At 38.2% G+C, this 16,138-nt stretch overlaps 1 protein-coding gene across 6 annotated transcripts in view; it reads right to left on the bottom strand.

Moving 5' to 3' along the window:
* The window catches only part of MYO16 (myosin XVI), a 368,841-nt gene that overhangs the window by 285,684 nt on the left and 67,019 nt on the right, over positions 1–16,138 (bottom strand). Inside the window, exon 1 of one of the 6 annotated variants that reach the window (XM_010394346.4) lies at positions 5,020–5,398. The exons of the other annotated variants lie outside the window; for them this stretch is intronic. Within the exon in view, the coding sequence (XP_010392648.3) occupies positions 5,020–5,047 (28 nt within the window). The 5' untranslated portion in view covers positions 5,048–5,398. Of the gene's footprint in view, positions 1–5,019; positions 5,399–16,138 lie in introns of those variants that run through there. 6 annotated transcript variants of the gene reach the window in all.

The raw sequence follows: 16,138 nt of genomic DNA on the forward strand, positions 1-16,138 counted from the left end.
TACATCTAGAATCATCTGCTGGTACAGACATACTGGCATTCATAGGCGGTAAATAATATCCTATTTTCCTGTTGTCCTCCACTTATCCTGTGATGACAGTGAGAGACAGAGAGATAAAAAGTGTAATAGAAGTAAAAATATTCTAGCTATGGCTCTATTTGTATTAAGGTTGGTAAGATAAACCCCATTTGTTCTTAACTGAATAATTAAAAACCTAATTTTTTAGATATCTTTCATGACACCTGAATTATCACGTAATTTTTTTAAAAAGTTTGCACTGCATATCACTGATACATCAGACACATTTAGTCTGTCAAAATGGAATAAGAAATACCATGTCTTGTATTAGCATTCTTTTATACATTTTTACAGTATAAGCTTCTCAAACAAATACCTTTCATCAAAATCTCTTTAATCCCCTGGAATTGCTTTATGTGCCTTCACAAGACCTCAAAACTCCCAAGCAGTGGTTCATTTCACAGAGGCACTCCTGCTCTTTCACGATTCCCAGAGCAGATGGCTCCTGACTCTGCCTCCCAGCCTCATTTCCAGCAGGCAGGATCACTCAGTCATGCTAAGCATCTCATTTCAGCAACAATCTTAACCTCATGCCACAGGTCACAGTGTTATGAGCATGTACAAGGAAAAGGAATTTTTCCCTGCAGCCATGGCATACTTAGCTCTGTTATTGCAGAAATAAACCATGTCATGAGAGTTAGCAGACACTGTCATGAACTATCAACCAAATAAACGGGAGAGGTGTTGAATAAAGACTGTCACAGACATCTTGCTTCGTTTACACCTCCCATTCCCACCACCTGCATAATTTTTACTATTTTGTCCCTTGAGCTCCTCATTGGAGGCAGAGGACATGTCCAAGAAGATGTCAGAATTCTCTGGGACACCAGAATATACAATAAATAAATTAATATCATCTCCTACCCAATGCTGGAATAGAAGAAATCCTGCTCATGGGAAGAAGAAAACACTTCCAAGAATTTGCTAGTACTCTTACGTCACTAGCCACCCAGTGTGACAGAATACCTGTGTGTCACTGTCACTTGGGTTATCACACATCCCGCACGTGTTGCCACAGAGGTAAAGGGTTCCTGTGTCACAGACCAACTACGGGTCTCCAATTTTTCTTTTCAGTCTCCTCTTCTCTTCTTATTTGGTCTAAACTACAGTAACTCACTCTACTGAAGCACAGATGAAAGTTTACTGTCTCACAGTAAGAAAGCTGACACGAAGGTATCATATGTTGTACCCACAGTATTACTTCTCCATCCATGGGAGAATCAAGTTCAAGTCTCCATCCTCTGAAAACTGAAACTCGTGTATCGTATCACATCTTTCCCCGACCCTTTCCAAGCTGCGTAAGGTTGAGATAGAGCTATGACTTCATGTACAAACCTTGCCATGTAGTCAGGTCCTGATGGTAGTAAGGGATAGAAATTGAAGCAAATTATTATGTTTATTTTATATCTTGTTTCAAATCCTGAATTAAATTTATCAATAAACATCTAATTAGTATTTCCATCCCAGATCTCTGAAGGTATTGAGCTGTAACACAGCACTATTCAATGGGTTTTAATTCATACAAAGGATTTAAAGGAATTGGAAACAGAGGTAAACCAGAAAGAACAGAAGTAGAGGCTGATGTTCAGATTTGATGATCCTAATATTTGGATAAATTCACTTGGCTTGGACTTCCACCTGGCATGACTATAACTCCTTATATATAGCAAGGTTTAAATTCTGTTTGCAGTAATGCACCTCTATAGCATTTGCAGTGGAAAACAGACTCTGGAGTAACAAACTTTTAAGCCCCTTTGATAGAGCACCATTTTTCTTAGTTACCTTTCCAGATCCCTCAGAGGAAGTCCAGAGCAAAGGTGGAAAACCACTGCCATAACACGTAAATTATGCTATTTATATCATAACTAGATATACAAGGGAGAGAAGACAGCAGCAAGGTGCTGCCTAATTTTCAAAATTACACTCATTTGTACAGCCTGTCACACAAATCATCGAGATAAAATGGTACCCTGCAGCTGGCAGATAATATGTGATACTCTCCTGCAAACCTCTGTTCTCTTCTAAATACTCATGCTCACAGATTGCCAAGGATTAGCTACTAGCACAGACAGAGACAGCTCTGAGCAGCAGAGACACTTGGCTGCAAAAAGGAGATGGGCACAAGTAGGGACAACATGAGCTGCTCCAACAGGCAGACACACATTCAGCTTGTGTGTTACATGCTGCAGGTGCCAGCTAAAGACAACATGATGGCTGCACCAGGCGCAATTCCAGAGTATTACTGGGATGAAAGACCTCACTGGGCATGGTCCCAGAAAATCTGGTTTGACCATGCAGCTACCCCTGCTCAGAGCAGGAGGGAGTATCCAGAGAATGGCAACAGAGCTGGAGAAGAGTCAGAAGTACAAGTCTTACAAGGAGCAGTTGAGAGAGGTGGGTTGTTTAACCTGGAGAAAAGGAAGCTCAGGGGACACCTTATTGCTCTCTACAATTGTCTTAGAGGAGGCTGTAATGAGTCTCTTCTCCCATGTAACAAGAGATAGGAGAAGGAGAAATGCCCTTAAGTTGTGCCAGAGGAGGTTTAGATTGGATATTAGGAAAAATTACTTCACTGTAAGGGCGATCAACACAGGAACAGTCTGCCCAGGGATTGGTTGAATCACAATCCCTGGAACTGTTCAAAAAATGTGTAGATACGGTGCTTAGGGATGTGGTTTAGTGATGGATATGGCAGTGTTAGGTTAATGGTTGGACTCCATGATCCTAGAGGTCTTTTCCAACATTAACGATTTTAGGAGTCTATGGTGGACTGGAGACGTTTCAAAGTTGGATCTTTCCAGCCTGAAAGGTCTTACGACAAGATGATGACTTATATGGTGAAGTATATCTCATTTTCACAGCCTTCTAATGGGAGCAATGCACTGAAAAAAATGAAAGAATATTATTAAAATTGTACTAACATCACTGGAGAATAGCTATACCCCTTCTCAGCGTTACATCTTTCTGATATACAGAAATCATCGGTGAAATGAATTAAAGCAAAGCGAGGTGTGAAGAGTCACTTTCTGACCACTGTGAGATTCAGCTGTTCTCAGCACATCTCAGAGCACTGCTGGCGCTGCAACTGCGCATGCAGCCCTGGCCCATCTCTGATGCCAGCTGTCTGCCGAACACAGATCTCTGCAACATATTGACATGTTAAGTCAAATAATAACGCTCAGGGGAGCATTGAAGAGGAAGTTCTTCTCCTTCAGTAATTACAGGTGGAAACGGAAGCACTTTTGCCAATTCTGAGAAGCACAGGCAGTGATAAAACCTCCTCTCAGGCTCCAGCCAGTATCTGTTGTCTTCTAAAGCCACTATTTGGAAAGAAAAGAGCTGTGTGGTAAAACACCCCAATTTACTGAGAAATCACTAATCAAAATTCCAAATCTGAAAAAGAGGAAACAAGTATTATTGACAAAACTGATGCTGTACATTCACATTTCCCTCTGCTGTGTTTTAGTCCTTCACCTCTGCAATCAATGTGATGAACATCCCAATTTGTCATTATTTGCTCCCTTTTAACACAAGAACCTCAGGGTCATCCTCATATCTTTCCTAGAGTTTCACTGAAGAGTTACTTATTTAGTATGCTATTGACACTCACATGCCTACACAAACTTGCTGGAATTTCACTTTAAGAGTAATTTTAAAGTGAATAAAGACCAAACAATACTTTTTTGACATCATCAAGATAGTTATTATGTTGCAAATTCCTCATTTGCATTCATCAAATCTCAATACAAGCTCGAAGATTTATTCCTAGAATGCACCCTTGGAACTGTACAATAAAACTAATCTGTGCTTCTCCCCATGAACAGGGAATTGTAACTCCCACTAGTATTAAAAGCAGTCCATACACAAGTCCCATTGAATCCAGACAAGAGGAAACTCACATAAATAATTTTTCCTTGAATTACTAAAATACTTCCAGAGCACCTTAATTTCATATTAAGACAGCAAAGAACCACATTACTCATTTATTAACTATAATACAGTGTCTTAGAAATAGTTTTAAAATGTCCTTGGTATGCTTAAGTCATCAAAGACCAGAGTCTGGAGAGAAAACCTTTTACAGCAATCTGCTATTTGACATGTAAAAACTGTGCCATAATCACTAAAGTCTGAAGTTTTTTAAGTCCTTCAGTAAAAAATATTTATGGCTATCAAACTATTGCTGGCTGTCCAAAATAAGTATCTAAAGAATAATTCATTTCTCTGATGAAAACCCAGCAATTTCCACTCAGTTCCTGGATACTTTCTAAGGCAAATCCTAGAAGATTGAAAAATGTGCAGCTAGGAAGACAAGCAACCTTAAGAAGAAAAAAATGCTGTCAGGAATTTCCTCTGCAATGAATCAAATACATTTAGCACAGATCCCAGTTCCAGGATGTCTTTAAGGAGGCAGCTTACATGATTCAAGGTTAAAAGTTCATTATTAATTTTTTAATTCTGTCACACTGAATAGCTAAATATTCTGATAAAGAGAGGATACAAGCATTTGATCTACAGTAGATGATGAGCTGGGCTCATAATTATAAAGCTATTCTCATTTGTATACCCTTGCAAAGTGTGAGAGCCATGTTCTAAGGTTGTCCTTAAAGGCGTCCTTAACATAATGCTGTGAATGACATTTCTTCTTTTTGGACATTACATTCTTTGGTAATTAATTTAAACAAAAGTTTTACAAGCTGATCATTACGAAGTTCCAAATGAGAGCATTATTACACACACAATGAAGTTACCTCTGAACAGAGGAGAGAAAGAAATCCCGGGCTCTGCCTGTATATTCACATGCAAAGTAACAACTCCCCTTCCCCACTACTATGTTGACATCATGCAGCATCTGCCTTCGACTTTTTGCATATGTAATGAAAAGACACACCTCAGAAAATAAAAAGACAGTTTTAAAAGCAAAATAACCACTTTGTTACTTACAGCATTTGATAAAATGGTAATGAGACATTCTTTCATCTCAGGCTGTAGTCTTGCTACAGGTTTCAGCATTCTCTTCTGCTACAACTGTCATGCCCAGAAAATGCATTATTTAAAGCCCTTCCTCAGGTATCCAGTACACCTCAGAATACATTATTGAATGTAGGTTCTGTTCCAGGATCTTGCAGAGGCTTCCAAGTCACCCTCACCCGGCTGCTGGAGTTACGATAAACCTCTGTGCGTCTTGAACCATGACTACTGCACGTGCTATTGTAGCACAATTGATTGACACCGCTCCTAATCCCACATCCCCAGGAATAGAAGGATTTAATTGGTGTGCACTTGCAGACACATTCTTCCAGCACTGAGGTGTGCTGCTGCACTGCGGCTTTCACAGTCCTGCCAGTTAATGGCTTTTCAATAGCTTTCAAATGGCAGCAAACTAAGCCTGATGAGTGGGCTCGAATGAAATAGCAGAACAGGGGGATCTTAAATTTTATTTGTGCATGTTGTTCGTGTGCCAAATGCAACCAGATTTTTAGCTAGTACTAAACCAGGATTATTTTTAGTTGCCACCAGTTGCTGTGTGAATAGGAAATTGATATAGGTTGCCAAAAATAACCATCTTTCAGCATCACAGATCATTTTTCAGTATATTATAAGGTAAAAATCAGGATAGAGCTTACGGCCATCTTCAGACTCTCATAGTTTATGCATGGATTAATTTACATTGAGCTAAAAACATGCTTGTGTGTACATTCCTTGATATGTTCCTGTTCAATCATTTCTTTGTATTACATTGCATCTTTTTCACAGATGGAATATTTATGGCAGGAGAAAAAAACTGCAAGCTCTGCATGGTTTATATCATAACTATGCGCATGTTATCTAATGACATTTAAATCACTGATTGTAAGACAAAAAGCCTAAGAAAATGCATCACTAAGAACAAGTCCATACAATTATTTATCACACTGTAGAATAACAAGTCAATGTACACTGACGCATTGCCCGGTTTCAGATTAAGGGCACACAAAAGGCAGACCTGCATTGTATTTTAAACATCCAGGCTGCAGCATCCTCTGAGAACAATTCCTGCATTACTTTGCCAGGAACTGTTACCCATGAATTTGGTTACTACTTCTGAGAAACCTACAGCTGAACTACAGCAAAATATTTTTATAATATCAAAAAATAATTTAAGAAAACTGTGCTCAGTGAAGACCTCCATTTGCTTATCATGCATCACGCTTACCACAGTCAACACTTCACTAAGTGAGAGCTCTTGCAAAGGAAAACTGATGGCCCAGACATATTTAAATCTTTTATTCATCTGAAAGGGTTCTCACCTACTATTTTGTATACATAACACTTTTAACAGCTACAAAGTGTTAAAAGAACTACAAAGGAAAAAGGCTCTAACTAACTAGTGAGGATCACTAATTCAGATTCTATTAACTATTCTACAAAGTTCCCACAAGGGCAGAAAGATATATATTCACAGACTTCCAGTGATCCATTAGCAAAACCCTTAGGTGAAATCTCTCAGCTCCTAAAACCAGATGTGAAATACATGGCTGTTAAGTAAAATATGCACAGCGATTCTTTTACAGAACTAATTATTTAGGTGTTTTGGTTTTTTTCCTGAAAACATAGTTTTCCAGAAGAAAGTGAAAAAAATATCAAGAAATAACCTGAGGGAAATAGGGATAAATTATATAAAACATAGTACAGTAATTACTTTACCATGGAAACTTTTTTTACTGTAAAGCTCAGAAGTCCAAAGTAATTAAATCTATCCAGACTGTCTTTCACACCTGTACAACACAAAGCCAGTTTGGGCCATATGGCTTATAAAATAAACATACAGAGTGTTTTAAGAGGCAATGTTAGTCATAGTTCATGAGCAAGTGTCAAGTAATCTGACAAAAAGGCTTTTGAGCAATACTTTTCAGTGGAGACATTTGTGACAGGTTCATCTCTGGTGGTACTGTCAGGCAAACAGACTGCTGTGTCTAATAACATCACGCTTCACCATCCCACACTGGTTAAAACAAGGAGCATCTCAGTAAACACTGGTCAATGGGAGAAATGGACAAATGATGCTTTTCAGCAGACAGACATAAAAGGAAGAAAAAGCATCTGATTTTGGCTTGAACAAAATGTGAAGAAAAAGTATTTGGATCTGTCTCATTTCAGATTGTAATATATGTAATTATGTCTTGAATTGCCATAGTAAAAATTTAGGATGGTGGAACTTAATAGCATTTATGTGACAGGCTAGAATACATCCTCCATCCTGCAAGGAATGAGAGAGAGAATTCAATCAGGCTCAATGCAAGATCCTGCACGCGGGTCGGGGCAGCCCCCAGTATCAGTACAGTCTGAGGGATGAAGGGATTGGGAGCAGCCCTGCTGAGAAAGACTGGGAGTTAGTGGTGGATGAAAAGCTGGACATGAGCCAGCAATGTGTGCTTGCAGCCCAGATAGACAACTGTGTCCTGGGCTGCACCAAAAGAAACACGGCCGAGAGAGATGATCCTGTCCCTCTCCTCTGCCCTCATGAGACCCCATTCCTGGAAACATTCAAGGCCAGGCTGGACAGGGCTCTGAGCAACTTGATCAAGTTGAAGGTGACCCTGCTCACTGCAGATGAAGGTTGGACTAGATGACCTTTAAATGTCCCTTTCAATCCAAAATGTTCTATGAGTCTACATCCTTTACAGAGAGCATTAAGGTACAGGACAGACTCTTGAATGCTGCAAGCCATTGATATTTGCATCAGACAAACTGGGAACAGCTCTGCTGTCTATATGGCTAACACAGCTCTGATTTCTGCTCTCCTAACATGCACTAGTCCATGTCATCAGGGAAGAATGTGGGACTGTGACAAAGGAGGGTTGCAATGCTACCCCACAGCTTGGGTCTGTGCCCTCCAGCTGGACTGCTGGACTATGCGAGCCCATGGGCAGCACGTACTCACCTGCAGCAGGGCACTGTGCACCTTCCCATTCTCCGGGGGTCTGTGTGCCAAAAATATGTGGCCAGTTGCTCAAGTATGAGTAACAGCCTCCAGATGAACGGAGAAAAGGCACAAACTTCTCAAGAGGTGACACCTGGCAGACGGCAACGTCAACATATAATTTAGAATACCATGTTTCTTTTTTGTTTGTTTTTAAATTATATAACATATTTAGTTTTATTACATGGGTAATTATTATTAATCGGTTTTGAAAAAGAAGTGAAAGCATAAATGAAAAGAAAACATGGAAAGCATTGTATATTGCTGTCAGCATGAAGGTCTGACACACTGAAGGGCAGCATTAAAGAGAAATAAGAACAATGGATAAGTGCAAGTGCAGAGACAGGATGAACCTCCAGAAGTGGCAGCTAAACTTGAGGCAAAAGGAAGACACAACAGGAATACTTAAGAAGCCACAATCTGGTTGACTTGCTGGAGAGACACATTATTTCCACTGCAATCTTTTACTAGGCTGAAGTGTAGAGGAAGAACAAACAGAGAAGGAACCACAATAGCGGTGAGTTGTCCATGTCATAAACAAAGATTTCAAGTATAAGGAAAAAAAGAAAGACTTAGTTTTCTGGAATGACTCTGAAGGAGGGAATACGTCATTGTCTGATTTTACAAAAAAAATTTTTTATTCACAAATAAGGGGTATTAGCCATGTTAGGTATTTCTTCCTGACTGAACTCCAGCAAAAATTCAAAAAAAGATATAAATAACACTTACAATCTGACCATATAAACGATGGAATTATATCTAAACAACCTCTAAGGGCATTGTAAAACTACTTTCTCTAAAGTAAAGGTAACACCAGCACATTTTCAATCACAGCTCCAGTGGTTCTATAAAGACTACACCAGTGTTTAAGTGTACAAAAAGACACAAATACTCTTGGACTCGGAACAAAGACTGAGCTGGTATTAAACTTGATGATAAAACACTTAATGTATTTGATTTTGTCCAGCTTAGCAAAAATAGTGATAAAATAGAATCAAGGTCAGAAAACAAGGTATGTTTTGTTATGTTATATGTTTCCAGCTCTTCTGGAAAAATTCCTTGCCACCTCTCCCCATAGAGAAAAACCAGCCAATTTAATGCTTTGTACAAATTCAGCATTCAATGAAATTACAGAGTTATTTAAAGAGAACCTTGGAACCGGTCAGCCAGCACTAGGATAGCTCTTTTTCTTAGGATAAACACCCATTTAGGGATCACCATCGCAGAGTAGACCCTGCTTTCATATTTCAATTTCCAAGGCTCAGGCACTGACTTAGAAGAAGCAACTATGAAGTGCTTCCTACAATAACCTAGCAAACAAGAACGCTTTAAAATAAAGTTTTGCTGTCAAGAACTGACCCACTGTATTGTACTCACGTTGCGTAAGTATTTTGTTACTGCTCCAGTGTCTCCCAGTGTCACAAAAAAATGAACATTTAATAATTTTATCATTTAGTATTTTGTATTTCACATATAACATATAAGATTTGATAGAGATATGCAGAACTACCCAAAAGCAATTTGAATAACGAGAAAAACACCACAACTACTCGTTTTAAATACATGACAGATGCTCCCCATTTATGCCATTTTTGTTCAGTGCAGTAAAGCTTATCATATTCCTTCAGATGTTACAACTTCATTGCACGACTTACGGGTTTAGGGCTGCAGACAAAAAACGTGGAATGCAGAGTAACATTGACATGGCTCATATGTTTTGACAAGTCATACTGCTTAGCAATCAAACCTTGGCCATTCCATCCAGCTGCCAACAAGCCACCCTTCACATAACATCTGGTAGTTGTATGCTTTATCAGGAAGCTGGGATGAGCCATAGCAGATGTAGATACTTAGCAAGAAGGACTCTGTACTAATTTTCTCTACATGAGTCACAGCAGAACAAAACACAGCAGTTTCTCCAAATAAATTTTTATATGAACTTGCATGTAAGATGGATGTGATGTTTGCTCCAGAGATAGCAGCAACAAAACAAATCCAATCACTCAGTCAATCACTCACAGTGTGGCTGACCTCTAGAGAACCAGATGACTTTTCATTTTCTCTTCCCTCTTCCCTTCCTCTAAATTTTGCACCCTTTCCTTCTTTCCCATTTCATTGGAAATGCCTTGATTTCTCAGGAAGCTGGCAATTTTCCTCCCATTCTTCTACATGGAGATTGAGAAAAGTTAAAAAAATTTGTTTTTCTTCATCCCTCTATACTGTTGTAACTGAAATATGGGTGGACTGTTCTGTAATTATTCTTCAATGTGTTGAAAATAGTAGGTTAAAATCACAGGTTATTATTACCCAGTACTGATGGTTTGCAAAATTACCAGAAGTCATGTGCCACTTGAAAGTACTACTTGCTTCCTGCCATGCCCAAAACGACAATTTTTTAGGCTGTAAGTCTGTCTAGCATTTCCTTAACTGAATGAGATGACGAAGCTCTCACTTGTTGTGGGAGAGCCTAGAACAGAGGTAATAACAAAGCCAAATACAAGAAGAAATCCCAATAGTCTCAAATATGGTTAGGCTTTTGTTGGGCCCCGGTAGTGACTTGATAATTAACTTCTTTATTACAATGTGTGAATATGCTGTTTAAAATTAGATTTCTTACTAGATTTGATGAAAGACAGCTACAGAGAGAAGCTGCAGACATTTTATATGCAAAGCCCCTTACGAGACTGAAAAGAAACTACCAAGACATGTTAAAATGATAAGCAGAAAAACATGACAGCCATCACAATGCCCAGACATAAAAAAAAAAATTAAAAAGTCCATTAATTTTCATGTAAAAAGTTATTATATGATCAAATAGATTTTTTTGAAGTTTATAATATTCGGGAAGAAATAGACAAGAACAGTTCAACATGAAAAAAGTACCTGCTATCCTCTCGATAATTAGTAAATGTGATGACCCATTGTATTGTAGCCCTCATTTTTTTCTTTTCTAATTGGCTTGATCATTTTAAAACAAGGAGACAAATAATGACCTTACTACTACATGCATAAAAAGTCAAGAGGAATTTGTGTATGTTTTGTGAGGGCAAATGTTACTACAGCAATGTAAATCTTGAAGTATAAGTAGGGAAAACCTGAAAGGACTGCAGAAAGACTTAAATTGAGATAAATGTTATTCCTAATTTAGGAAAAAATTAACTTGGACAGCTGCAAAAGCCAAAGAAGTAAGTGACAGAATCAGATTCTTCTGGGACTCTAGGACAGCACAGAGGACAGGGTGGCAATTTTAGAAATTTTAAAAATTATTCTAATACTTGGTGTCTTAAAGAGGAAAAAATAAAAAGAACTGATGTTGAAGATTTATAAAGGGGCGGTAAAGTGACAGTATTTTAAATTAGTCAACTATGACATTCAAAAAACCTACCAAAACAAAACCACATGCGCCATATGCAAGTGCTATAGATCAAGACCAGAATGAATTTAACTTTAAACTGAGATTACAAGATACTAAAGGGAGTTCTGTAGATACAACATGAATATTGGATAACTGACAATTATTGTGCTAACAGTTATGCTGTACATCACTGTTTCAAGGTAGACACTGTACACTGTAAACAATATACAACATTATTAAATTATATAAAAGACAATCTGAAAAGCAAAGACTAAACCTAGGCCAAAAAAGCTACCCAAGGCTTATTTTGTTTTCTGATTTTTCTACTGTCCATTTTATCTCCCGCTAAATACAATACCACTTCTTTTTCCCAGCCTTTCTGCACTTCATTTTTCATGTAACTCAGCCCAGGTTGTTAATGCATATTTGTCTTACAGAGTGTTCTTATGAAGCACAGAGAAAATGGGAGGGAAGGGATGCATGGTATGGAAAACTACATGTCACTTTTTTTAAATTGACTGTGCTACCATATGTGCACAGTGTTGCAACATGCAGCTGGGATGGACTGTGTTTCTGCACCTTCTTCAGTCTCTAATGTTTATATTTACTTATTTCCTCTTTTTTTCTTTGTCTGTGTCAACGTGTAAAGAATGCATCATTCTGACCACAAGGACGAGGTGAGAGTCCAAGTTGATAAGAGCAAAAATCAAATCAAAGGGTACGATGGTAAGAACATTTGACATGATATGAGTTACCATGATATTGCTTGAAGATGACATGGACAAGTCCATAAGCTCACTGAAGAGAGGCATGCAGAATTTACTGCACAAGTGAGAGATGTAGAATTTACTGCACTCTGCTCAAACATGATAGAACTACATCTCATTCTCAAATTAGCAAAGAATAGATAAGGACCTAACAAGAATTAGGCAGCTGCTATGGAAAGAAAGGGGAAATGAGAAAAATATATGAAAGAAGCAAAGAAACAGAGGTACGCTAAGATGACTATTAAAGGCACTGATTTATAGGTATGTCCAAGCAACAGTAAGAAAGCAGTAAATCGATATAATTTTAATAAAATTATCTGAGGTTGAAAAAAGGGCAGTCAGTGAGGCAGGTTAAAACAAAGGCAGTCAGAAAGATGGTAGAAAAGAACTTCTTCCAGTGAGGAGTGGACAGATCACAGCTGAGATGCCAATGAGAAAGAACAAAAAAAAGGGAGGATTCTCCAAACACAGACTAAGAATGATGTGAAGAGCACTGAGGATAAATCAATAAACACAAGATGCTTGATAATCAGTTCCTTCAAACAGAAATAACTGAAATATTCAGGCTAGATCTTTGTGTTTCGTACAAACATGAAAAATAAAGGCAAAACTCATGAAGTCAGCAAACAGCTGGTTTACACATGAACCAGTAAAGAGTAAGGCATCTTTGTACAGTTACTGCACATACCACTAGAGCCATCAGTAACCAATAAGTTCAATAAATTCACCACGAGCTGAATTTTTTTAAAATTCAGAGAGCTGGAACCCAGTTTTCCTATTTTATAATAATATACTTGTTATATTTCACTCCTCATGATCTGAAACCCTGTGGAACTTATTACTCCAATAAGTAATTTTCACTTTTTACTCCAATGGCTGGCTGTTCATAACAAGCAGAAGATTAATTTCTTTGCTCTCAAATGAACTTACTCTTTTAATAAAGCACTATATTACAAAAGTAGTTATTATTCTAATTTTGTTTTCTTGAAAATACAGTAGTAATTATCTTTTATTTCAAACAGAAAAGGACACCTGAGAAAGTCAAAAAAAGAAATGTACGAGTATAATAGGGTAAAACATTTCTACAAAGAAGAATTATCCATCAGGGTAAATCATGTCATTCCAAAGAATTTATAAGCCTTTTTTGTTTGGTTGGGTTTGTTTGCTTTCATTTATAGGGGAGTTTTCCTTCAGAAAGAAAAGAAGTATTCAGCACCTTGCCATCCTGGCAGAGGGCAAATCTGCACAAGAAATTATTTCCTTCACCCGTCAGCAAAATACCTTATGCTGAAATCTCAATGCATTGCCACTCAACTAAATTCTTAGGAGAAGAGAAAGCCACACAAGTTGGTGGCATCTATAAACCATTCTTTGATTCTTAGATTCTAACCTCAAAATCAGCAGGGGTTCTGTTACTGCCTTCAAAGGATGCAAAGTGAAACACTTTAAAGCAAATGACCTAATACTATAGGAAAATGACATAAATGAGTTATCTTGGAAAAAATAATTAGCAATTACGCATAGCACACCAAGACTAATTTGCTTAACATCTCCCAAATGCTCTTGTTATAGTTGGTGTTAACTGGAGACTATGCATTTATCCACTTTGTAGTACCTTTGTCATTTCCAAACCGCTTTTCCTTATATTTACCAACATATTTCTGTCATATTTGAGGACAACATACAACATAGCAGTAGGCAATGCTAATTTGACTAGAGAAATTAGTGGGATTTTTTTTCGCCAAATCTAGTTCCAGCCTTTTATTGCCTTTGCTGAAGTCAAGAGTGGATCAGCACCTTTTACTATCAATCCTTGTAAATATTCCATCTATGTAAATCAAACATTTAGTTGGCATAGGTTTATTGAATTATGTATATTTTAAGGAGAAAAATAATTACATCTACTAAAAATATCAAAATATCAAATGTATTTGCTGAACATAATTATATGTTTGAATGTAACACATATTTAGAGTATTTGCTAAGGACAGTTTCATATTAGGATGCATTTAATCATCAGAAGCAAATTTCAAAAATGGACTTTGAACATATGAACACAACCATAAAGGCTTAGCACACAGACACACCAACAATAAGATGGAAAGTTCAAATGCTTTGTGATATTACCTTTTTTTTTTAATGTGTGTCTCTGACCTTTTTCTCCTTTTGATTAGAATACCATACATAATAGAGAAGACAAATTATAGACTGCTTTCTGAAGTTCAATCTGAAATGCACAACCACATTTAGAATACCTCAAACCTGGTATAGGTAAAGAGTGAGTAAACAGGGTCCTTCAAAGACTAACTTAGGAGATCATATAACCTATATAAAAGATGATAGAAAAATATGATTCAGTAGATTATTTCACAGTGAGCCTGGGGGCAACAAGGCAGGTGAGAAGATTTTCTTCACTGTGTTAAGGTGCTGATGACGGACATATGGAAGACAGCTCCTGATGTGCCAAAGGGACACCATATGTCAGGAGGGTTGAGGAACTACAACCTGGATAAGTGACATTAATACACTCCAAAGAATTATAAATGTGACTGTGACCCCTGCAGACAACAAAAAAAAAAAAAAAAAAAAAAAAAAAAAAAAAAAAAAAGTGCTAAAAGTTGGTGCAATCTAATGAATGCAATCTGAGACACTAAGCAAAAAAGTAATGCCCTTAACAATGCAGATCAGGAAATCTGCAGCAAATTAACCACATAGAAGGAAGGAGGTTTTTCAGATTTCAACTTTTTTGAGAAAAAAATTAATAGCTAATTTTTCTTCTGCTGGTGATTTTCTTTCTTGTTGTTTCCTCTGTTTTTTGGTATAAATGTTTGAAACTATAATCTATTTTGCATGTTATATATCTGTTTACAATTATCTGAAACTAAAAGCAAGTTCAAGGTAGTTAGCCAACATCAAAGAACTTGTAATTAGTCAACACGATCATGATTTTAATACAGGAGGTAAAAGGTCTCTGTAGTGAGCATCTAAGTTTTCAGCATAGGCAAGCAAACCACTAGAAGCCATAGCTGTCTGACGGCTACCTCACACTGCTCCTCAGAGGAGCCGCAGCCCCTGGCTCCCCACTGATCCTCCACCTGTAAACTGAGAGCCCTGCAGCTCCCCAAGATGCTCTCTGGCATGTTGCAAGCAATAACAAGGAGTGGAAACAGACCAAGGAGCTAAAAAATGCTTTCCTTGAAACAGAAGCATGAAAAGAGCAAGGTGCGCCCAGGTTGTCTCAGCTATTGAACACAGAGATCCTGCTACTCTTTTCCAACAAATAAGCCAATGATAAACAGCTGGAAGCTACCACCTTCTTCACAGACCTTTTTTCTTTCTCTTGATTTTTCCCCACACTACACAGTGGACAAAGAAATGCTTTCCTCCCCAAATATGGCTTTTTAAAGTCCAGCTTTTAAACAACCAGTGTTGAAGGATTTAGCTATTCTCTGATTTGAGGCAGTTTGTATTGCACTCTTCTGGCTTTTTTCCATACGATCATGCCTGGAGACTCAACAATACTTTTTTCCTATTTTATCAGCAGGATACCAAGAAATGGTGCTAAAGAACAATGCTGGCAGCAGTGAGGGTGACTATCAGAGAAGTGAAGGCAAGAGTGAGAGGGCACTCAAGGTGCACTGCTTCCAGCCCTCCTGGTGAGTGTGCCCTGAGTCAGTCACAATGGAAGAGAAAGGCAAATCTGCAGCTGTTTGCTCTGCATCCCAACCAGCTGCTCCAAACACATCAGGGTAGAGAAACCAGAGAGAAGGGTGAGCAGCTGCTGTCAGCTGTAGGGCTCTCACAAGCGCATCCATCAGTCCAGCTCCAGTTGGCCACCCCTGCAACTCACAGTCTGGGAGAGCTGCCCCAGGATTGCAATGTCAGAGACACTGAGCCCTCAGGTGCTGGCTCAGCCCACACACAGGCAGAGCAGCAGTATAGCATGGGCAGGAGGAAAGGAACAACAGAAATCTGCAG

This window comes from Corvus cornix, chromosome 1 (genome assembly GCF_000738735.6).
Source record: "Corvus cornix cornix isolate S_Up_H32 chromosome 1, ASM73873v5, whole genome shotgun sequence".
In the NCBI taxonomy this organism is placed as follows: domain Eukaryota; kingdom Metazoa; phylum Chordata; class Aves; order Passeriformes; family Corvidae; genus Corvus; species Corvus cornix.